The sequence below is a fragment of the Protomyctophum parallelum genome (assembly GCF_964188405.1).
Source record: "Protomyctophum parallelum genome assembly, chromosome: 1".
Classification (NCBI taxonomy): Eukaryota; Metazoa; Chordata; class Actinopteri; order Myctophiformes; family Myctophidae; genus Protomyctophum; species Protomyctophum parallelum.
Window position 1 is genome coordinate 83,253,476 of NC_139697.1, and position 23,190 is coordinate 83,276,665.

Sequence of the window (23,190 nt, forward strand, 5' to 3'; positions counted from 1 at the left end):
CCTGGCTGTGGGACCTCAGTCGACAAAGTACGTACCGGGTGGTGTGTGTGTGTATACAGTATATGTATATGTGTATATGTTTATGTATATGTATAAATACACACACGCTCACTCACTCACTCACTCACACACACACACACACACACACACACACGACTACACGTAGGTGGTAAGGGATTAAAAACACTGACTCATTCATCAACACACAGTAGATACTTGTTTCCATGTATGCATTGAAAGAGGATTTATGTAAGGGAATGTGTGTACATAATGTTAAGCCATGCATTGCTGCTATGTGTTAATGTAACCAGATACCTGTATTGAAGGTGTCTTTTGTCACTGTGTTGAAGGTGTCTTTTGTCACTGTGTTTTTGGATGTCTGTAATGTGTCATATGTCTCTGAACGACCGTTTACACTGTCCTAAGTCGACTCCTACATACAAAAGAAAGAAAGAAAAAAAGCATGTCACCCCTACAGTATATGGAATGCATTTGTTACAATGTAAATATGTACTAAAGTGATGAAAATGCTATTTTTTGCATGCTTTTTGTACACGTAGACAATAAAACAAATATCAGTTACTTGATATTCAGTCACTGCTTTTGTCTACCCATTGTATGCTAAAGATGTCATGTAATTGCAACCATCCGACATTGAAAGAAAGAAAATTACTGTACAATTTTTATTGATTTCACTTGTCAATCACAAACTGTAAAATGGGGAATGCATTGCTCTGATTGTCGCCTAGTGCAGTGTGGTTATCAACCTGTCTGTCATGATTTTTTGGGGATGACGGTGAAGTGACAATTTAAGGACTTTTTAGACCTTTTTAATACCTCAAAAAAAGAACGAAAAGAGACCATTTCTGCATCAAAAGTAATCGACAAACTATACCATATAAAATGTAAATGCAAAATGTTTGAAATTAGCTCATCTACAAGCTCACAACGCCTCCCATTTGCGAGGCATTGTGAGCTTCAGCTATTTTCACAATATTTATCTGTGGAACCAAGTCAAACAAAATATGATTATTTTGGGGGGTCACAGCCTGAAAAGGTTGCAAACCACTTACCTAGTGGTACAGCCAGTTGCAGGTGTATTGATTGTGTTTTTTATATAAAAACAATATAAGCAGTCACAAGTAAAGAAGAGTGGAAGAGAGTACGACAAAGGACAACGGCTACAGTATCAAGAAAACAAAACACTACTTTGAGCTACCTACAAAAAAGGAACACAACTGAGCTAAATAAAAACAAATATGTGGCTCTACATACGATGACTATAGAGTCAGTCACCAAGGGTGACGTTGTGAATGTGATGACGGTCCTTTTTATTTGTTCTTGTACAAAGATGTAGATGGCGAGTGTTGAAGACTGAAGTCAAATCCTGTAAAATTGGCGGACATGATGATGATGTGAATGTATATTATTTTAACTTTGTGTGTGTTAATCTATTAATGCTAATCCAGGTTCTCAGTGCAGAGTATAGTCACAGCAGCATGGCTCATGGGTCGATCCTTCCATCACTCCTATACAGAATACACATAGACAGCAGGTAAGATAATCACCACACTAAATGTCATTATTACCGACTATATCAATTCAAATGCACTCTAGGACAATGTAGCTAAATGCCAACGTGAAGAATAGTTAAATGACAGGGAAAGTGGAATGGCATTAGCCACTTACTTGGGATCCGTCTTTCTCTGTGATACACATGTCTGAATTTTGTTCCTGCAAAGAGCCGCAATGTTAGACTCCCTCACATATCCCATCCCCGCGTGTACCTTCTCCCCATCATTACATAATTTCTTCATTTAAAAAAAAACAACATAAGTTTATAGATTTTTCTTTACAACATAGTAATTTCAAAGCAATTATTCACATATATTTACCCCCCCACATCCCCCCCACAAATACAAAACAAAATCTTCGAAGAAACATCAGGAAATGTCCATACAGAACAAAACTAGAAAAAGTGCCCTTCTGGGCACAGGTCTCCACCAGGATAGGAATGTAGGACATTGCAGCTTGCCTTCATCTGGTGGTTGGATAAAAGGGCAACAAAAGTAAATTAGAGGTAAAAACACTTTTCGGCCAGTTATAGCGCCACCTTGAGGCTGAGTTGAAATTGTTCATGTGGCATTTCTTCCTCGGCCTAGTGGGAATGTGCGTGCACAATTTCACGGAAATCACGCGATGTGTTCATGATTTGCAGCATTTTGTTTGAAACTGAGCACTCCTGTGAACTTTGGAAGCCAATCTTAACCAATCAGGATGGAGTCTGAGAAATCTGAAAGACCCGTTTCGTTGAATGGCTCTAGAGAGACTGTGTACCAATTTGCGCGATGTTTGGACAAAATCTGTAGGTGTACTGTGCAAAAACTTGTTTTGCACAAAGCGGCCTCCTGGTGGCGCTATAACAGGCCGTTATGGAAATTTTGGGGCAGAGGTTCATCGTTGGCATCCAGGGAGTGTGTGTGCAAAATTTGGCATCGACCGGGTTAACGGTGCCGGAGATTAGCTGCTCACGGACACACACACGGACACACGGACGGACAGACGGAGTGCAAAACATACTCTCCCCCCATGCCTTCGGCCTGGTGGAGACAATAAAACACATTACATAATAGTTATATCATTACATAATTTCTGATCATGGGATCAAAATCTGATTGTCATCAGATAGTGAGTGAGAGAGAGATATATTAAGGATATAGGAGGCCTACTCTGGTTTCTGGGGCTATACCATATATCAGTGGTTCCCAAACATTTCAGACCCAAAAGAGAGAATTATTTTCATGTTTTTATTCGTATTTAGAAAAGAAAAATAGAAACGGTGCCATAGATGCCCTCATTGAACACATTGGCTTTGTGTTGCCCTGTATTCACATCAACGGTGTCCAAACCATGTGGGATGGGGAGGGTTTCTGTAAGAGTACAAGCCAGGGCTGTGTTGCCTTGGAACTATGAATGACTTAGTAGAGTTTGGCATTATCTACAATACGTATACTGAACATGGTGTTCTTTTCAAAGGCACCAGACGACATTTATCTGATCTCGTTGGTGTTGGTAGTGTGTGTTGTATTGTAGATGTTGTGCAGACGCTGACTTGCATTCCTTTTAAGAGGACAGAGACAACACAGTGACGCACATACGCGGTTGTGTCACTAATCATATCTATTTTGTGAATGTCTGCTTCTCTGTAGCTGTACCACAGTCTTATCCTGACCCTTATGGGTCAATCTTTTTTCCCACACTCACTGTGTGGAGTTTGCATGTTCTCCACGTGTCCCCTAGGGTAGGTACCCTTGACAAAATACATGCAGTCCTGGTCTCTATACTACTGCCTCCCCCTGGCCAGCCGGCGCCTGATGGAGGGGAAAGGAACTGGTTGGAATAACTTGTTCCTTCCACGTGCTACATCCAACCGGGGAAACTCCCCCCTGTCAGGTGAAAATAATCGTCTTGGACTACTCATACAGTGAAGGAAGTAGGAGGTCAGTCCGTTACACTCCCCAGGTTGGCATGATTACATTACATAATTGACAGTGGCTGAAAAAATGGGGTTACAAAATCATGGGATCAAAATATAGAAAAAATAAAAACACTATTTGACTGTACACTAGTGGTTCCCTAACTTTTTAGCCTGTGACCCAAACTAGTGATATAAAAAGCAGATCTACAAGTTCACAATGCATCACTTCGCGCAGCGTTGTGAACTTGTAGATCGGCTATTTTCACTAGTTTTCTAATTTAGAGTATTTCTCAGATTTTTTTGTTTTATTTTTTTATGAAATTACTCAATAAATCATTGAGTTTGTTTTTAATTTTTGCTTTTTTGGGGGAATGTTTTTTGAAAATGTTTTGATAATAAATGATAATCTTCAGGGGGGGAGGAAGTGGGGGTGATAGTGTGTACCGCCACATGCGTTTCGCCCCCCCCTAGTGAGACCCTTCACTGTCAGGCGAAAAGAAGATGGTTGCTTGACGGCTATCTTCACCCTCCCAATGACTTATTGTGGGGGCTGGCAGAGATTTAGTACTCGTAAAGAGGCTGGGGAATTGGGAATTGGCTTTACTAAATTGGGACTTGAAGGGGAGAAAATGTTTTTTTTCTTGTCTGGGAGGGGCATGTTTTGCTCAACAACATAGTCTTTTCATTATTGTCTGCCCTGAGATCTCTGAGATTTATATTATTGATAAAGTATTTTGAAAAGAAAAGATAATGACACAAAACAAAATGGAGGAAACAGAAAATAAAGGGACCCATAAAAATGCGTCCGTGACCCACAAATGGGTCCCGACCCACTGTTTGGGAACCAGTTTGTGTATGGCTGTACTTCAATACTGTTCTGCCACCATCTTGTCTTTTAACAGGACGTTTTATCTGAAAACTCTTGTACAACATACGTACAGCTCACCTGCGTACTGGTGTGCGTGTCCGTGTATTTGAATTTCATCTTTTGGTAAAATTCTCTTTTTGGTAGCAAATTTAGTAGCACCAAGTCACAAACCACAGTTGCCTGCGAAGAAAATCACAGGCAATGACTTTCATGTTCATTCACGGTGGAAAACATTAGCTATATCATAGAAAACTGTAACTCACATTGGCATTACAGTTTGTTCATGTTGAAACTCACCACGCCAAATATGCCCACCCCAGAGCCTATAGCTGTCAGTGTTGGGATGATATCAAATTTCCGTGCCTATAAAGAGCAGCAAGATGTTAAAATGTTCTAATGTCTATAGGCCTAAAGGCTGATTAGAAATGTACTTGGAGAGATGCGTCATAATTATGTAATAAAACGCACGCAGGCACACTTTCCAAGTCCAACATGGTGCTTACCAGTGATTGCACAATGATATCTATCCTGATGCCAAACACTTTCATTAGGGTTCTTTTCTCCACCTTGTCCTCCAAGAAAGGCTTTGCAAACCTACAGTACCAATAGAAGCAGCACAACATAGTATAAAATTTGGTTTTACAACAGTATCAATTAAATGGGGGGTGGTGGAAATTATATTGGTAAAACGGCACAGAACTCCAACAAGGCTGTTCTGAAATTGTCAATAATGGAATATAAATTAAGACCTGTCAAATCAAGACAAAATTAAGTTAGTGCATTTTACCTGAAGTTGTATCCAATTGATGCTCTGGCTTTGTCCATCTCTTCAGGGTTTCCGTAGAGACCGTGGAAGGTGTACTTGGGTTTACATTTAGTGACATCCAGGTCCAGGTTACATGTCCAGTCAACCACAATGCCAATGGCCCCTCCCTGACCACACACACACAAATGGTAGCGTCAGCCAGGGCGGCAACCATCCATGTCCTTAGCGATTATTACTATTCCCATCACTCAAATGATCAAGAACCAATTTTTAATTAAATATGATCCGTTTATATTTTTTATATAGGCCTATCAATGAATCGACATGGGAATCAAATGTATAATCGACTCAAGCAATTAGTCTCATTAACCTAATAAATAAGTATACCTCGTCAAACAACCGTGTTGTACAAAAATAACATCGCCCCTTTTTACTGTTTTTCTGAAATTGATTATCGATAATCTTTCATAATCGATTTGTTCGATTGACTGTTGCGCCCCTATTGTCAGCTCCCACTCATCAACATCCAAACAAAATATAAATGTTCCAGGTGTAGATGTAATACTGATTTAAATCAAGTGGAACAATGCTCATTCACTTGCACGTCATTCACAGTCATTCATAAACAACACATCCTATATGCAGCGCACTTACCACTTTGGCTATTGTGGTGAAATTAAAGCCTGAATACTTCACTATGTCTCCCAGGCTGAATATGGGACACAGTGGATCCTTCTTTGGTTCATAGACGCATTTGCCAATGTACTTGGCATCAATATTCTCCACCAAGTTACTCCTGAAAAGAGAATTAGTCGTGGTTGTTATCGTTAATGGGGAATGAGGACATAATGCTTTATTGCATTAAACTCTGCCATTTAGTATAGTGCTTTTATTGCCTATAGTCAGTTCTAAGCACCTCCTATTACATACATCCTATGTAGTGCTTAACCGCTTTCAACTTGGCATGTGACGCCTTATGAGCTTATAGAGCTGCTATTTCCGCTATTCACCATATATCTTTGTGGTATTTAAGTGGTTAAATGCATTGATGGTCATATATGGTCTTATCCAGAACAGCTTTTTTATTTAGATTAGTGTATGTGGTTCACCACATATGTCTTGGAATTCCGTCCTGGAAAACATTAACTGGGGAATATATAGATTGTGTGACTGGCTCCAGTCATGTTCTGGTGTATTTATTTAAGTGGACTGTAAGTCTACTTAAGTGTAAAATATTTCAGTAGCACCTTCCTAAGGTTGATTTCCTGCCTAAACTGTTGTATATGTTACACCCGTTTTTTCCACCGTGGGAGGCCATGGACGACCCTTTGAGCCCCCCCCCCCCCCCCCCCAAACGAGACGGAATGTGTGGCGATTGCTGGCCGTCAGCCTTCCGTTCGCCGTAGTTTTTTTAACCGGGCCGTTTCCCCGGCCTCGTCCCTTCTCGTTCGGCACTTGTTTCCCTCTTTTCTTAACCATTACTACCTGCTCAGTGCTATGTTGTGTGAAGGAAGCTGAATAAAAAATATTTTATTATGTATTAATGTACAAGATGTAAGCATAAAGAACAACCTTGAACCTTTTCACAAATATCACCTTGAATGAGCCTCTCCATCATACTCCCTTGATAGAGTGACTAGCCATAGTATATCAAGGAGAGAAACTTCAATAGTGCAGAAAGAATTGGAAACAAAAAAATACTTTGATTTTAGCTTGAAAGACATTATTCTAACACAGTGGTTCCCAAATTAATTAGCTCGAGACCCAAAAGAGAGATTACACGTTTGCTGGGACCTAAACTAGTGAAAGAATCGCACAACTCGTCGCCTCATGTTTCACTACAATTTTTTTAATGGAATTTCTAAGATTTGTTTGTTTGTATTCAAATGTATAACATTATTTTATTATTATTATAATGGGATTTTACTCGTGTCTTGACTCGTGACCCACAATCATACCGGTGGACTGACATTTAATACTGAATGTGATCATGTAAATTATTTGATTTTCCATTTGATTCTCGTCATTTCAGCATTGTATGAAAATCCACTTTCAGAGATTAGTACAGTACAGTAAATATTAAGTTATGCTATTGTTGCATTTGAATGGATTTTATATGGCTTTGAATTCAGTATATTCACTACTTAGAGATAACATGGGACCACGAAGCTAAAGCAGAAGCTAGCTTCGTTGGTGTGAATGGAGCTTAAGTCTACAATTTAAGGTAAAAAACAAACAGCTTGTGCGGAACTCTCCATTAACTAGTGGCTGCCCTGGAAATTAAATATTTTTACTTCCGCTTCGAACAAATCAGTTTTTGGGCTCTTCAAGATAAGACCTCACGGCTGAAAAGCATGGCGTGACAGACCCAACCTTGAACTTAACCTCGGCAGAGAAGGTGATACAAAGAGTCTGTTACCTTGTAACTTTAAATAACGGGAAAGTGATAGAATTTTTGATGAACAGCGTGTAGTTTTCTGCAGACATCAAACGAGGAGGACTGGAGAGAATGGAATAACAAAGAGAGCTCCATAAAAACACATATACATGTATAATACCGTATAATAACTGTGTATACTGTATGCAGTCTCGTAATATTTTACGATGAGCAAAGCCCAAAACAAAATCGTGTACATACTCTGGTATGGTGTGGTCGTCTTCCACAGGACACCATGCTATCACCTCACAGGTCTGTGTCTCATTCACACAGACCCCGGTCATTTGCCCTTGGGGATACAGAGGAGAGACGTGATTGAGTGGCAATCTTTAATAAAGACTTGAGCACGAACAGAGTTAACAGCATAACACATGTGCCGGGGAGCACAGAGAAAGTTGTCTTTTACAGCAAAGCCTTATCAAACGTTCTTTTTGGTCTTATCTTCAATTAGTGTGCAGACACGGAAGGAAATTGGTTCAGTACGCTGGAAGCAAGTGCAGAAACAGCACTTCCATTTATCTCTGATTTCAAAGTATAATTTCCTCCATGTGATTAGCATTTCTGTTATCACCGTCTCCCATTGTGTGTCGGAGTGTGAACGTCATAGATGGAGATCCACGGGGTGTTTTTTATTTAATTTTTTTACTCGGCTTGAATCTTTGTTTGACCTTTTAACTGGGGTCTACTAGTGCTTGTATAGCTTAGGGGTGGTGCTGGTGCCTCTGTTTAGATGTATGTAGGGTTAGTGACTGACTGCTTCAACAAGGATGCAGGCGCCTCAAGGTAAACATGACTGTTGTGACACAGACAGATCTAAAGCATCAGCCAATATAAGTTTGATTGAAGCTGATGTTTATTGTAGAGATGTGGAAATACTAGGGACAGCGGGGATGCTGTACAGTACATAACTTCAAAGGGCTGCGATAATGGTCATTGTCCTATAAAGAATATAGTCGTAGAAATTTGTGTGTTCAAGCCTCTCTATACACCTGTCATTATGCATACATGGGTGTCTACCTGCCAGGGCCAGGCTTGACTTCTGCCAACTTTGCAAGCTAGGGGATAAGCTATACTCAAATTGTGTGTGATTGGTTGCTACGACAAAAAAACCCCAAGGCTGTTGATCCTAATCTCCCCCTTTTTAGCTGGAGCAGAGGAATGCATGAATAGCGTAAATGTTTGTCTTTGCGTATTTGCAATTACTCAGGGCTATGGGAGTTAGATGCGGGCTAGTGTGTTTTTGCTTCTGCTGTTCATGTCAGCTATAGTTACCAGTTACCACATAACCACAACCCTCTGTAAATATACTCCTTGAAAACACAACGTTGTTTTCACTTCATTGACACAAGGGGGACGATGATAGACCTGTCATTATAGAAGGCCACACTAATGGGAACGTGTGTCAAGTTTATTTTGTCCTTCTGATTACAACAAAACCACCCCCCCTAAAAACAAAACAGAATAATAACCAGTAGGTTATGCTCATTGCTCAATTGATAGCAGAATCAATGAAAGGTGGCAGAGGTTTCTCGTGGTATGAGAAGCTTTGTGGTGGGTCAGTGTGGTTAGGTAAGAGAAGTTTGGCTAAAGAGGACAGACGGTTAGTCAGTGAGGACACACTGTCACGCCGTCAGGATTTACCATGCCCCGTACGTTTGTATTTCCCCTCATCACAGTCTGCGTCTGAACTGCAGCCATGCTTGCCCGGGAGCTGCAAGACACAAGGATGTGTGGTCAGTCTGTGTATAAATGTGCTTCTGAACCAGCGGATTCAAACATTGACATTATGAAATAGATTTGCATCAAAGGAATCCTCATGCAAACCACCTTAAATGATTAGCATCAATACAGCATACAGACCTCAGGCCAAATGCCCAGTTATGGAAACAGATTCAAGATGATAAGACACCACATTGAATGTTGTTTTGCTTTATATGGAAATAATTTCCAAGTGAATATGCTAGTGGAGGAAAAAGTGGAGTGCATTAAGGTACATGGAGAATGTTCACAATACTGTACCTCTGGACATTTTCCCATCTTCTGTCCTTCAGTTATAATGTAGTTTGTCATCACCACAAAAGAGGCATCTCCCTGCGATGTTTGGAATGAGAGCAGGATAGAAGAATTAGGTGTTTGCAGCTACCGTATATGAGAGTCTCCTAATAAATAAATAAATAAATAAATAAAACTAACAGTGGTTCTCAAAATATCAAAATCTAACCACTCAGTCAAACCACTTCCTTTAACATTTTACTTTATATACATTGGCCAATTGAAAATAGATTATCAACAAACTCACAACACATCACAGTGCGATGATCAAAACATCTAGAATAAAAGGAAATTAAAAAAGGAATATCTTTGAAAATGTTTAACACAAATCTTGTATGGCAGTCCCTGGCACAAAATACATTTTGGGGAAACAGTCAGAGGGCCGTGTTGACTCATGTGTCTGATGTCGTAATCGGAATGTAAGTGAAAAAATAAAACAAAACGGCACACATTTGTGCAAGGACAAACTAATAATTTGACCAGTTTATCTTCTTTATCATTGGGTTTGGGATGCAATGACATCACTACACTTAAAGGTATGAATTCCTCTTCAAAATAGTTTATCCTAATATGGAATATAATAATGATGATTACCACCAGTCACAGTTCCAGCGGAAATTATCTGTAGACTAGTCTAGACTGGCTTTTGTATCATGGGAATAAAATGAGGGGAGCATGCTTTTAGGACTGCTTCATTTAGTACAAATTAGCTGGTACTATTCTTTCAGGCCTTGTAAATATAAACAAAACTTAGTTTTCCTCAAAGGCAGGATATGAAACCTTTCCCCGGTACTACAGTAGGTGGCAAACACAGGCCGAGTCCAATTCTTCTGGTTGCACTTACTGATGTGTCTCATGTGGGTATAGATGTTAACCTGTATGCATTGAAAACTATTTGACCCGTAAGAGCCCTCTGTCAGCCATCTTTTCAAGATGTTGGGATGTGAGGTCACATGTAATTTAAGAGGTTAGCGTTTGACCCAGGTGAGGGTCCCTTCAAGTAATTTCTCTGATGCAAGTAACAACATTTTGTAAAGGTCACCATGGAAACAAGACACCAGCAGATTCCTCCTGGGTCATGTTGACCATAAGGGCCCATATGATAGACGCGTTTTTGCAGAAGAGCTTTTCTGCCTGTGACTCTGTCACAGTGAGTAACGCTATGACTTTGAATGCCTGTGTCCTTTTCTGCACAAAGGAACCACTGATGTTTGTACTATGGTATACAGTATTATGTCAACATTCGTCTCTCTCACACGCTATCTTGCACAACACGCGTGACACAATTCGATGGAAGTGTAGAGATGAGACACTAAAGCTACCCCTCCCTATAACTGCTAGAGAACTCCTCAGGGAGTTTTATCTTTGAAAGATTATTCTTTATTGTTATGTTGTGTTAACACTGTCTTGTGGACTTTATCACACTTTTCTGCTTGTAACAGTGTGAGTAGTGACACATAATCCTTAATACTTTAGAGGCTGATGGTGTTCAATGGAAATTGTTCTGACAAAAGCCTTATTCGCACGGGACTATTAAATGGAGACCTCTGGTCATTTTTAATAACTGTGGAGGTTGTATGTTGTCTTAATCCCGTGTATCAGCCCTGTCTGTCTACTCTCACAACAGCATGTACGGTATAATCCTCATTTACCTAAACCATTTGGTTACAATATTGTACACTTTCAGAGTTGAGTATTTTACTGTGTGAACAATTCCTGAAATCCATCAGAAAAGTGAAATCTCAGGTGGTGAGACACTTTTTATTTATTTATTTTTATGCATGGCAGTACTAGGGAAATTGTCTCTCTTACACCAGACTCAATACAAAAGCCTTCATCAATCATTTCCAGGGGATAATGTCAATTAGAGTAAAATACAGACTTTCCTTATTCCATGTGAAAGTGACATCAGGGAGATTTTCTAAATTACATGAGATCACGTGTAATATTAGTCCTGTGTGAATTAGATCAAAGTTTACGACCTTACATTCAAGTGATTTAATCTTGTTTGTTAGTGGTCTACCCATCTGTACAACCAGTTCTGAATTACACAGGTGCACTCACGCACACTTCAAAGAAAACACAGCAATCTTTGTGTCTTTTTTTATATTATTTCTCTACAACAGTCAACAAGACGTTTTAAGCAAACAAAGAAGTATGTTTGTCCACTGTGTTTGCTTAACTTTATGCAGGATGCACGCAATAAGTTGTGGGAAGTGTCTTCTTACCGCCAGCTATTCTAAATCTTTGGAGACTTTACTGATTTCATGCGCTCCAGTCAGCACAATATTAGTAATCAGTTTAAGGCCATTGTGACACACTTTAGGGAAATATCATAAAAAATGTATTTGGTGACTGACTTGAAGCTTGAGGCTCTAAAGCATTTTGACCTTGCTTGAAAGCCAAAGTTAAGACTTTGTGACGTTCATTCACTCTGACAGTTTTCTTCCTGCTCACATAGACATGCACGTCTCCACATTTGACCTTAGTATGGGACGGGTCCTCGTCCTCCTCCCAGCAATCACCAACCTGTGCAGGGAAGACGTAGTCTGCCACATCCCAGACTCTCTCTCTCTCATGTCCTTTCTCGCTGGTGTAGCCTACACCTTTCATCTTTGTGAAAACAGAACTGATTGCTGTGTCAGTGGACTGGTAGCCTTTCTCATAGATGAACACCCACCTGTATGGGAACACAATGAGACGCAGAAACTGAATGTGCACTTATAACAAATTTGGTTGACACATAACAGGTTAAAAAAAAGACCTGAAAGCGTAATACATGGGACATTGAAATCATAGTATTACCCTCAGTGCCTTTATGCGCAAATTAGGGACTATCGGTCATTGGACGATGCAAAAACGCTGATCCACGCCTTTGTTTTCTCTCAGCTTGATTACTGCAATGCCCTTTTTTCTGGTCTGCCAAAGAAAACAACTTTCAACTTGTCTAAAATGCGGCAGCCAGAGTTTTAACTAAAACTATTAAGATGAGAGAACATACGGTATTACTCCATTTTTAGCTTCACTGAATTGGCTCCCAGTTGTTTTTAGGATTGATTTTTTTTCTCGCACCTTCCTACCTACCTGCCTGCCTAGATATGTCCCAAACCGCCACCTCAGGTCCTCCACTGCTTTAATTTATTGTATTGACCACAAGTTGAGAAAAAATGCAGTAAATGACGTGGTGACACATGACGCGTCAATGTTGTCAGTTACTGGGAAGTCAGACGTCAATAACTTCCACAGAAAAGGGAGGTTGAATCTCAAGGGAAACTGCACCGGATTGCCTGGTTCGCTCATACATACAGTAAGTAACAATAGCATCATGATTTTAATATGGAAGGTTAATTTTCCCCCCACACAACGCCCATATCCCCCCCTCCCAACACAACAGTGGTCCCCAGGTTGATTCTCAGTTAGGGTGGTGGTCCCTGGTTCATAATCAGTTGAAAACCCCTGGTCTAATACATTGAAGTTTCTGGATATTGTAAAACTGCACAAATTATCTATATGGCAAGGAATAAACAACTACCCAAAAATATACAGAATTATTTCAAGGAAAGGGGTATGAATTAAGAAGGGATCTACATTTCAAAGTCTCTGAAGACCATGTGCATAACTGTCAGTGGAATGAAGCTTTGGAATAGTTTACCATGGAGTGAAGCTTTGGAATAGTTTACCGTGGAGTGAAGCTTTGGAATAGTTTACACCAATGCTGTGCATTGGTGTGCAGGTGTACCACCGCTCAAAAATGGCACGGTGAAGCAGGTTTCTGCTTCTACGGGCCGACAGCGTGGAACAAACTCCCACTATACCTTTGACCTCTGTAGACATTTTTAAAGCACAGCTCAAGACCTACTCTTGCTTTTTGTTGAGCTTTTAAAATCATTGTTATTCATGTCCTCGCTGTATTGCATTACTGCTATTATTTTAATGTTTTTGAATGCCTTTGCTATTCTTTTTTCTTCTATTGCTCTGTAAAGCACTTTGAGCTACATTTCATGTCATGAAAGTTGTATTATTGCGACCGCAAATCGCACTTACTATGCAAACGTGCAGTAACGCTATACAGGCTCCCGTCACATCAACACGCTCTTCATGTAATGCTGCACACACACAACACACGGGCGACACATGTTTTGCCACTACACACACACACACACACACACACACACACACACACACACACACGCCCGCAGAAGCCTGCAAAGCCACCGCCCCCTCCAGAAAGTGTGAGCTACTCAGCTCCGGAGAAACAGCGGAGCGCATTAAACCAGGAAATGTCGCATCACCAGAGGCGGACTTACCATTGGGCTAGAGTGGGCTACAGCCCGGGAGCCCCCGACAGAGAGCCACCGGGCTGTAGCCCACCCTCAGCCCACCCTGAGATTTATGTTTAGTTATTGTACATTTAAAATTATGGTTAAAACATTGAGAGCTTCTGCTCAGACAGTGACGCTGTGTTGTGGGGTAGCTGTGGAAACCCCTGCCAATGTCGCTGTGCATGGCAGCCTGCATGCTGCCAGGGGTGAACCCCCGGGTTGTAGCCCACCCTCAGCTCACCCTGACATTTATGTTTGGTTATTGTACATTTAGAATTATGGTTAAAACATTGAGGGCTTCTGCTCAGACAGTGATGCTATGTTGTGGGGAAGCTGTGGATGGAAACCCCTGCCAATGTCGCTGTGCATGCCAGGGGTAAACTCCCCCCCCCCCCCTACTCCGCCACCAAAATAAACTGAAAATAAACTAATAAACACAGTGGTACGATTTCAGTTCACAACGAACACATGATTCACTCATGACTTGTTTCAGCATCTTGTTTCAACATTTCAGCATGCTCAATTATCAACCGTAAAGTAAATAATTAATGAATGTCTATTGTAGTGTAATTGTGGCGGTCGCTTATTTAAAACAAAAGCCACCATATTAGCATTTGAATACTTGTTCTGAGAGAACACCCCTACCACCTGTAAAGGTGTGACTACGTGATAAAACCACAGTCATGGGGGAGGGAAGCTCAGGGGTTCTATTTTGTGTTCCTATTTTTTCAGGGGTGCTCCAGCTCCCAGGCACCCCCGTAGTTGTTGCCGCTGCCTCAATCAGCACATTTTCACAGGACCACATGATGCGAGTAATGACAGAGATTGTAGTTACAGTATAGAATCTCTGGTGGCGAACCGACTCGTCATTTACAGCTCTAAATATGTGTGAATTGGGAACCATATCAGTATTATAATATTATAATGTTTTTGCCTTCATTCATTTTTGTTTAAACTTTAAAGTTTAAAGGGATAGTTCACCCGCAATTGTTTTTTTTTTAATCGATTACTCACCCCATGGAGAATTCATGGATATGTTTCGCATTCCTAGGCCAATAATTTGATAAAAAGCAATGACGTCAAATTGTAGGCTCTACAGCGCCGAACCGACTTTTATTCGGCTCTAAAATAGGCGTATGAATCGGCCCTTAGCCCTAAGTTATTTTCATCATAGTTTGGACACCCACCCCTGCATGGTCTTCTCTAGACTAAAGTATCTCTCTCTCTCTCTCTCTCTCTCTCTCTCTCTCTCTCTCTCACACACACACACACACACACACACACACACACACACACACACACACACACACACACACAGTATCAAAGCAACAGCTTGTTGACATAAAGACAGGATATGTTCATATGAATTTTGTATATTAAGTACAGAAGCAGCTAACTGGATACACTAATGATTAATCAGATAGAGTTGGCATCAAGGAGAAATAAAAACAATAGAAAGCTGAGTTCATAACTATTATAAAGAAAACCCCATGATTGTGAAATGAATTAAGGATCCTACAACACTTCCAGCAAGCCAAGTAAGATCGCTATCTGATTCCACACACAGAGAGGGAGGATTTGTAATCTTCTTTAGGATTTGCTGCCCAAGAACAGAAAAGGAGGAAGCCTACGGCATAGGCTGGTAAAACAAAGTTCTTCTGTCCAAAATTGGAGAAAAGCATCAACAATACAAAATAAATGATTACAAGGTTCAAAAAGTTACAACAATATATTATATTATATTCTTGCTTGCTCAAACCATATTGGCATTTATTTTTATTTGTTCCACTATGAACTAGCCTTTTATATTAAATCTTTCAACTTTTTGAAGAGTGCCATGGATGTTTTGGGATCTTTTTTCGTATTTCCTGCCCAGTATTGATATGGCTATATTTTGTGACATTTATGTGCATGCAATTTGTCCTCAATCAACAATGTACAAATGATGTTGTTTGGTTTACATTTACTACTGTACAAATCAATGCCATTATAAATGGCCTGGAGTAATTGGTATTTAGTTTGATAACCTTTTTATTATTATTAAATTACCGTAGTAATATACCTCATATAATTTAGTGTATGATTAGTGATTACTGGATCTTGATATAGTTGGAAGCCAACATTGCAACGAGAGCCCATTTGAATCCATTTACACTCTCAGGATTACAAATGGGTTGGTTGGCGGGTCATGAGATAAAGGGAGCCATTAACATGCAACATTATAACATTGTTATCTACCCCAATTTATCTAAATGGTCCCCCTCATTGTTTTGATGCGTGGACATTAGAACATCTAATGTTGTTGTTTTGAACTTTTGGATCCCTCCCTCTGGAAGCCTTGGGTAAACTGAGTGTTTAAACACTTGCAGTAATGTATCATGATGGTTTAGGTCAAGGGTTCCCAAACTGTGGTGCATGCACGCCTCTAGGGGGTGTGTGACATGAAAAGGGTAATGACGGTTATTTAGCATAAGCGGTAAAATCCGGTTGCTACACTGTTGTAGGGCGATGTATAGAGCAGCTGCAGGAGTATACAGCAGCGGCATGTCTCTCAGTGCAGTGACATTCTGTGATTATTTTATCATTTTTGGCCTGAGCGTCAGCTAGGTCAGTGGGCCAAAAAGGTTTGGGGACCGCTGGTAGAACTTTTGGGGTTATGTCTGACAAAGTGGTAACTTAATTACAGCGACATAGACCGCGTCACTGTTAAGGCTCATACATAGTCTGGATTTTCGGTGGTTAGGTGACCACCGAACTACAACATGACGTCACGAGCCGTGGAGAAGAGTAAACCACCGCTCCAGCCCTTCTCTCTGTTTTTACTCACCACCGTGCAACGTTATTTCAGCTCACCACCGCTCCGGTGGTCACCTCACCACCGAAAATCCAGGGATTGTTTGCTTTTGTGTTCCTTGCTTTTGCTGTTATGTGTTGTTTTATGTGTTTTGTTTTCTTTAAGTCATTCATGTTGTTAACGTGTATTATTGTGATTTTTGTCTTAAAATAAAAAACATTTGATAACAAAAAAAGAAGCATGTCTTGAGTGTACGGGGCTTGATGAGGGCCCAGGTAAGGCCGGGCCTTAATTTCTGGGCCTGTTGGCCAGCTGCCGGGTGCGGCTGCAATAATAACTTTGGTCTAGAGTTTGAATGGACAGGTGGGTCTGTTGAGAACTTACTGGTCATATATGGACCATGTCTTGAGAGTACATGCCTTGATGAAGCCAGATCAACATATGGAATGTCAGAACAGGTCAGCTCCATACAGTATATGGAGATCTAAGGGTGGTAGCAGGGACATTCTCTTGAGTGTACAGGGTTTGATGAGGGCCCAGGTAGGGCTGGGTCTTAATTTTCGGGCCTGCACTAATAACTTTGGGGCACGCCTGTCTAGAGTTTAAATGGGCATATGGTATAACTTAAGTCAAAAGGGAGACATCGAAGAGGAAGTATGGATGGGGAAGGATCAACATATGGAATGTTAGAACAGGTTCTGACATATATCCATATGGAGAACTGAGGTCAGATGTAGACTTGCTGGCCAATATTGATGGCATCAGGGATCTATCTATATCCATCCCTGATGATGTCATGATGACCTGGGCGGACACCATATATATGGTGGCAGATGTCACGTGATGTCACAATGACCTGAGCACCATATATGGTGGCTGATGTCACGTGATGTCACAATGACCTGGGGGCTCGCGGTCACACAGAGGCTGTTTGATGTTCGGGTAGGGTTGACCGCACCTCACTCTGGTTCCAAACGCGCCATTGGAGGGGTGGATGATGGAGAGTAAAAACAGCTACCTCACGACTTATCATCTCTGCTCAGTGATGTCATTTTGTAGAAATCCACCCACCCAGTTCGGGGCCTTAAGTGGTTGCAGTTGCAACTTTTTTCATTGTCAATCATTGGTGTGGTCTGGGTTTAACAGATTATCAACGCGAGAATACCGCTGCAGTGACCGCAGGTCGGCGGCACATGCCGGCTAATTACTTGGGCAAGCAGAGCGCGCAAGTAATAATTTCGCCCGGTCTGTGTGCACCGTGCCAGTCGACCCGCCACTTGATGCGTATGCGAATAAAACAGCAAATTTGTGCCTGGTTTGCTGGGACCAGATTACATAAATGACCATATGTCTTCCGTCATCATTTAGAGCTAGTCATACGTATACTATATACATAATCAGTAAAATAAAATAGCAAATTGTGCCTGATTTGCTGGGACCAGAGTACATGGTGTGTATATGTATGACTAGCTCTAAATGATGATGTAAGACATATGGTCATTTATGTAATCTGGTCCCAGCAAACCAGGCACAAATTTGCTGTTTTATTCGCATATGCATCAAGTGGCGGGTCGGCTGGCACGGTTTTTGGCGCAAAGTAACCACAGTATACCGCTAATCAACTTACAACTACATACTCTATATAGTATATGTATATGTATATGTATACGTATGTCTTACTTCATCATTTAGAGCTAGTCATACGTATACTATATACATAATCAGTAAAATAAAATAGCAAATTGTGCCTGATTTGCTGGGACCAGAGTACATGGTGTGTATATGTATGACTAGCTCTCAATGATGACGTAAGAAATATGGTCATTTATGTAATCTGGTCCCAGCAAACCAGGCACAAATCTGCTGTTTTATTTGCATACGCATCAAGTGGCGGGTTGGCTGGCACGGTTTTTGGCGCAAAGTAACCACAGTATACCGCTAATCAACTTACAACTACATACTCTATATAGTATATGTATATGTATACATAGATTTAGTATTAATATCACTATAGTCCAAGATGAAATACATTTAAAACAATTGACAATTTACAATAAATAATCAAATAATTATACTGTATAACATATTTTAATTCAGTTTATATACCCTTTTTTCCATCACATATCAATGATTTATTTTTCTTTGAAAAACTAAAAAGGGATCTAGAATATTTCTAAATTGATAAAAGTGTATTTCTTGAACCTTACTTAATAATACTAGGTGTTTACATGCATAAAGTAGATAGGTAGCAAATAGTTACACCTAATAATTAGACATTTCAAACGTTCCTCCACAGAGATACTGAGATTCCACAGTTTACAACGGTCGAAAATACTTGCGCGCTTTGCTTATCTAATCGCAAACAAAAAGTTGCAACAAACCTCTGCTCTGGCCCCGTCTGTTTATCACTTTTCTTGCCATGGAAATGGCATTCGGTCGCAGCTTGGTGTCTGGATGTAGAATGTACAAATGCAAACCGTTGTAAGCTGTTTCAAATCATTGCAACGACTGGCAACAGAATCCCTAAACTGCGCTGACCTGCAACAGGTGTTGCAACTGGTTGCAAGTTGCAACTCATTGTATACTCATTGTGGACTGCACAGGCTTAGTCCAAACTTTGTTTGGTTATGTAATAAAGGTAACAAATATACTCTCTTATGTCTAATTCCAAAGGATATTCTAGAAATGTATTTAGCCATAGGTTTTAGGCACATTTTAGGTATATTTTACTTCAATAGCTTAATCAATTACTGGTTGTCTGGTTTTGTCTGCTGCTGCTACTGCTGCTACTAATAATAATAATAATACATTGAAATAAAAGTAATTGTCAGGCAGGATTAGCATAAGTAAGATTGTTTCACTTTGAATCTGCTTGCTTGCATGTTTTCTGTCTGCTCTTGCTGCTCTGACAGGAAGGCTGTCAGAGCCTGCTGGCTGCTGAAGAGCAGAACCCCAGACAGTCTCTTCTAATCAGCATCCCTCCACGATGCCCATCAATGTCTGCTATCTTGTGATGTGAGTAGATGATGAGATGGAGGAACATTGTAGGGAGGTTTTTTTTCCATGACTGCCAAATCTTGTTCCCTATATCCCTGATATTTAAAAACCATATAAATCCTTTTGTACTTGTTTGCATTTGTGCAAGCTAAACCCACATTACCATGTCGGCTAACTGAAGGCTGTCGAGGTTAACCACTTGAGTTGTGTCCCATATCCTATACTTCCTTGTACGATGAATAGTAAATATAGCCAATCTACAAGCTCACAATGTATCGCATTGTAAGGAGTTTTGTGCTTGTAGATCTTTTCTTTTTTTAAATCACCTGTATGACATGCCCTAAATTGGGACTCCAGGCTGATCGTGGTTAAAGGAATGAATAAATTATAACCACAAACGAAAACCACAAACGAAAAACAAAACGAGGGCCATGTAAATTCAGATTAGTGTAAATCAATAGAATAGCCTGGCTGTTACAATTTAATAATAATACATTTTATTTATAAGGCGCCTTTCAGGGCACTCAAGGTCGCCGTACAGGTTCAAAACAGTTGATACAAAAACACAGTTAAAAGGAAAACAAAACTAGGAGACAGCTTTTTTTGGTACAATGGCCTCCAACATATGCCACCAGAATGTATTACCATATATTATGGTAATAATACCTCTGTTTTTAAATGTTTGTTGTATTTGATTGTTATCTGTGATAGCATGTGTCTAAGTATATATTCATCACATACAATCCTCTTCTGCCTACAGGTGCAACCTCAGTCAGATTACACACATGCACGCACAGTACACATGTACAACAATGAATCATCTTCCAGAGAACATGCATTTAGAGGCTGACATGAGTAGTTTTGTAGGAATGCTGTAACCTCGCCTCACCAGGCTTTCCACAGGAATGCTGTAAAATGTCTTGCCTTGACTTGAATTTAGGAGTAAGAAATGCATTGCAACATTTGCATCCGTGCTTTGGGCAATATTAGTTATGTGGGGTCTTTCTCCTTAGTGCACCTGGCCTGTTTGCAGCATGCACAGCCATTGTTTGTGGCCTATTTACATAGCAATTTATAGGATTGACTTAATTTTGTATTGAGAAAATGAAAATTTGGAAATATGGTTCATATTAGTTATAGTATATTTACTCCAATGCACCAAATACGAGTCAAATTCCTTATGTGCAAAAATACCTGGCAAAACAAAGAATAAAGATTCTGACCCTGATTCTGTCATTTTTGCATGCTGAAACTCTGCACAGACACTGCAGGCACACCAGCCAATAATGTACCTCAGTGGCTCTCCGTGTTGTCCCCTCAAACAACTCAGTTAAAGGGAGATCTTACCCGATGATGTAAGCCAGGACCCCCAGCTGTATCAGTCGGCATACTACTCCCACTCTCCTGTTCCTCACCAGCACCTGGCGTGGGGTCTCGTACTCGAAGAAGAAGTCCGAAAGGGCGTTGCTGATGTGACTCTTCATCTTGTGCCGGCTGATCCAGAGAGAGGAGGGTCTCTCCCCTCCACTTGTGTCGATACAACCACCTGATATACCTCTTCTCTCCAACTATCTGGATATGTGCTTCTCGCTCCCTGACTCCCACTAATGCCAGAGGTCCACTGCCTCCACCCATAAGTAACAGCTGACACACTTCAGCAGTTAGTCTTGAAGTGTTAGGATCCTTCCCTCCCTCCCATACTTTCACTTCCTCTCTCTCCCTCCCTCTCTCTCCTTCCCTACTCTCTCTCCTTCCCTCCCCTCCCCTCCCCTCTCTCACATGAACGAGTCATCGAGTCCCCTTCACTGTCGCTCCTGGACTTGCACATCCTCTTAATCAATTGTGTTTTCTGACCCTGTACTCTTATCTTTGACTCTTCGTCTGCTCTCTGTTTTCCCCTTATTATCTTTCCCAACTACTCCCTCTGTCCTTATCTCTTCTTTGAATATTCAATTGTACGAATTGTATGATTTTTGTTTTTAATTTTGCACCAAATAGTGACTTATACACCAATTCACTCAATTCAGTGACTGTCACATGAATTATGAACCTCATTCAAATAAGACTTCCCCTTGACACACTCTTCCTGTGTGGAATGCAAAGATAGCGACAGAGCACATAAGCTTAACAAAAATATACAAATATGTCACAGTTGGGGTTTCTTTTTCTTTTTTTGGCCTATTAAGTTAGCTGTCATCCAATTCAGACATTAAGCCTCCTTATGTCTTATTGTTAATGTGTGGGGTGGCACAGGCTGATGTTTTTCCTTATTTCTATTAACATCCTACCTTCTCTTGTAGTGCTGTGCTGTATTTGATATATCTACACAATACACAGTATAACACTGAGTGTTAATTTAAGACAAAAATTAACACCAGGTTTTACTGTGTGGGATTCACTTCCGTAAATCAGAATAACACAGACAAATGATAAACTAGAAAAAGTGCTCCTCAGAGCAGCACAAGTCTCCACCAGGTCAGGAACGTTTGTTGTGGGTTTGCATTGTTTGAGTGATTATAGAAGTAGCAGTTAATAGACAATAGGGCACTGGGTGGCATTTAATTGTTCCTTAACGTAGTGGAAATGTGCAATGCACAGCAATTGGATGCTGTATGAGAAATCTGAAAGACCTGTTTCGTTCAGTGACTATAGAGATGCTGTGTATCAATTTGAGTGATGTTTGGACAACATCTGCAGGCCCATGTGAACAGAAGGAACATACAGTGGCGGAATTCACCATGTGGAACTGACAGTCTCTGGAAACGGGTGGTGTCATTGTAGTGTGGATATTCATTGAGGCAGTTGTAGCATTACCCTGTGGTGCATTTATATAGAGCGCTTTACAGAAAATGTGCATTACATTCACCCATTCACACACCAATGCCGGAGGAAACCATGCAAGGCACTAACCTTTGCAACAATTTGGGGTTCAGAGTCTTGCTCAAGGAGACGAGGACATTTCGAAACTAACTCTGGGGAGCCCGGGTTCGAACTGGGAACCTTGTGGTTGCCAACCCGTCAAATGTTGTGAGCACACACCAACAAACTCCATTTATTTGTGTCCTGTTGGCTGTTAGTATAAGGACCCTGTGAACAGTATTTGTGAGACGTCCATGCGCATGGCAGTCTCCAGGAGCTCCGGAGTTTTGTTATTAAACATATTGATTCATTCCACAATTTCCATTCTTCCCCTAAGGTATACTGATAATTCCTCCCTTCACAGTAGGTGCAGTCATCATTGTAGGTGAATGTATGACTAAATTTGTGGTGTGGTTCAAGCCAAGGATGCAAGAATTGACTGTCGAGTAGGTTTTGAGGCCCTGATTCAATTTGGTTCCTGCATATGGGTGAATAACTCCTATTAAAGTCCAGTACAGATTCAAGAACATTTGTTTCTATGGTATGATATTTCAGCAGTGCTGATAAAATCTAGATTGTAGCCTATAAATCATCTGTTGTACTGCCATTTGATGTTA

The 23,190-nt window shown here is 40.6% G+C and overlaps 1 protein-coding gene across 2 annotated transcripts; it reads right to left on the minus strand.

The window, feature by feature from the left end:
- Nucleotides 1-736: 736 nt before the first annotated feature.
- p2rx1 (purinergic receptor P2X, ligand-gated ion channel, 1) lies at nt 737-21,365 on the minus strand. Of its 2 annotated transcripts, none has more exons than XM_083769439.1 (13): nt 21,062-21,365; nt 12,131-12,281; nt 9,569-9,640; nt 9,203-9,260; nt 7,751-7,838; nt 7,532-7,612; nt 5,767-5,908; nt 5,134-5,279; nt 4,850-4,940; nt 4,644-4,709; nt 4,425-4,526; nt 1,690-1,734; nt 737-1,529 (listed from the first exon to the last, which is right to left on the minus strand). In XM_083769439.1, the coding sequence occupies exons 1-13, from the start codon at nt 21,196-21,198 to the stop codon at nt 1,524-1,526; spliced, it is 1,185 nt and encodes a 394-aa protein (XP_083625565.1). In that variant the 5' UTR covers nt 21,199-21,365; the 3' UTR covers nt 737-1,523. The 2 variants fall into 2 exon arrangements, with proteins under 2 accessions (XP_083625565.1, XP_083625564.1); XM_083769438.1 differs by having other exon boundaries at nt 9,191-9,260; nt 21,062-21,364.
- Between the last annotated feature and the right edge of the window lie 1,825 nt (nt 21,366-23,190).

Coding starts and splice junctions, on each gene's coding strand:
- p2rx1 (XM_083769438.1), bottom strand. CDS start 21,198: ATGAAGAGTCACATCAGCAACGCCCTTTCGGACTTCTTCTTCGAGTAC. Junction 5,909..7,531: donor CCGTTATTTAAAGTTACAAG/GTAACAGACTCT, acceptor TTCTCTTTTCAG/GAGTAACTTGGTGGAGAATA. Junction 4,710..4,849: donor ATATCATTGTGCAATCACTG/GTAAGCACCATG, acceptor TGCTCTTTATAG/GCACGGAAATTTGATATCAT.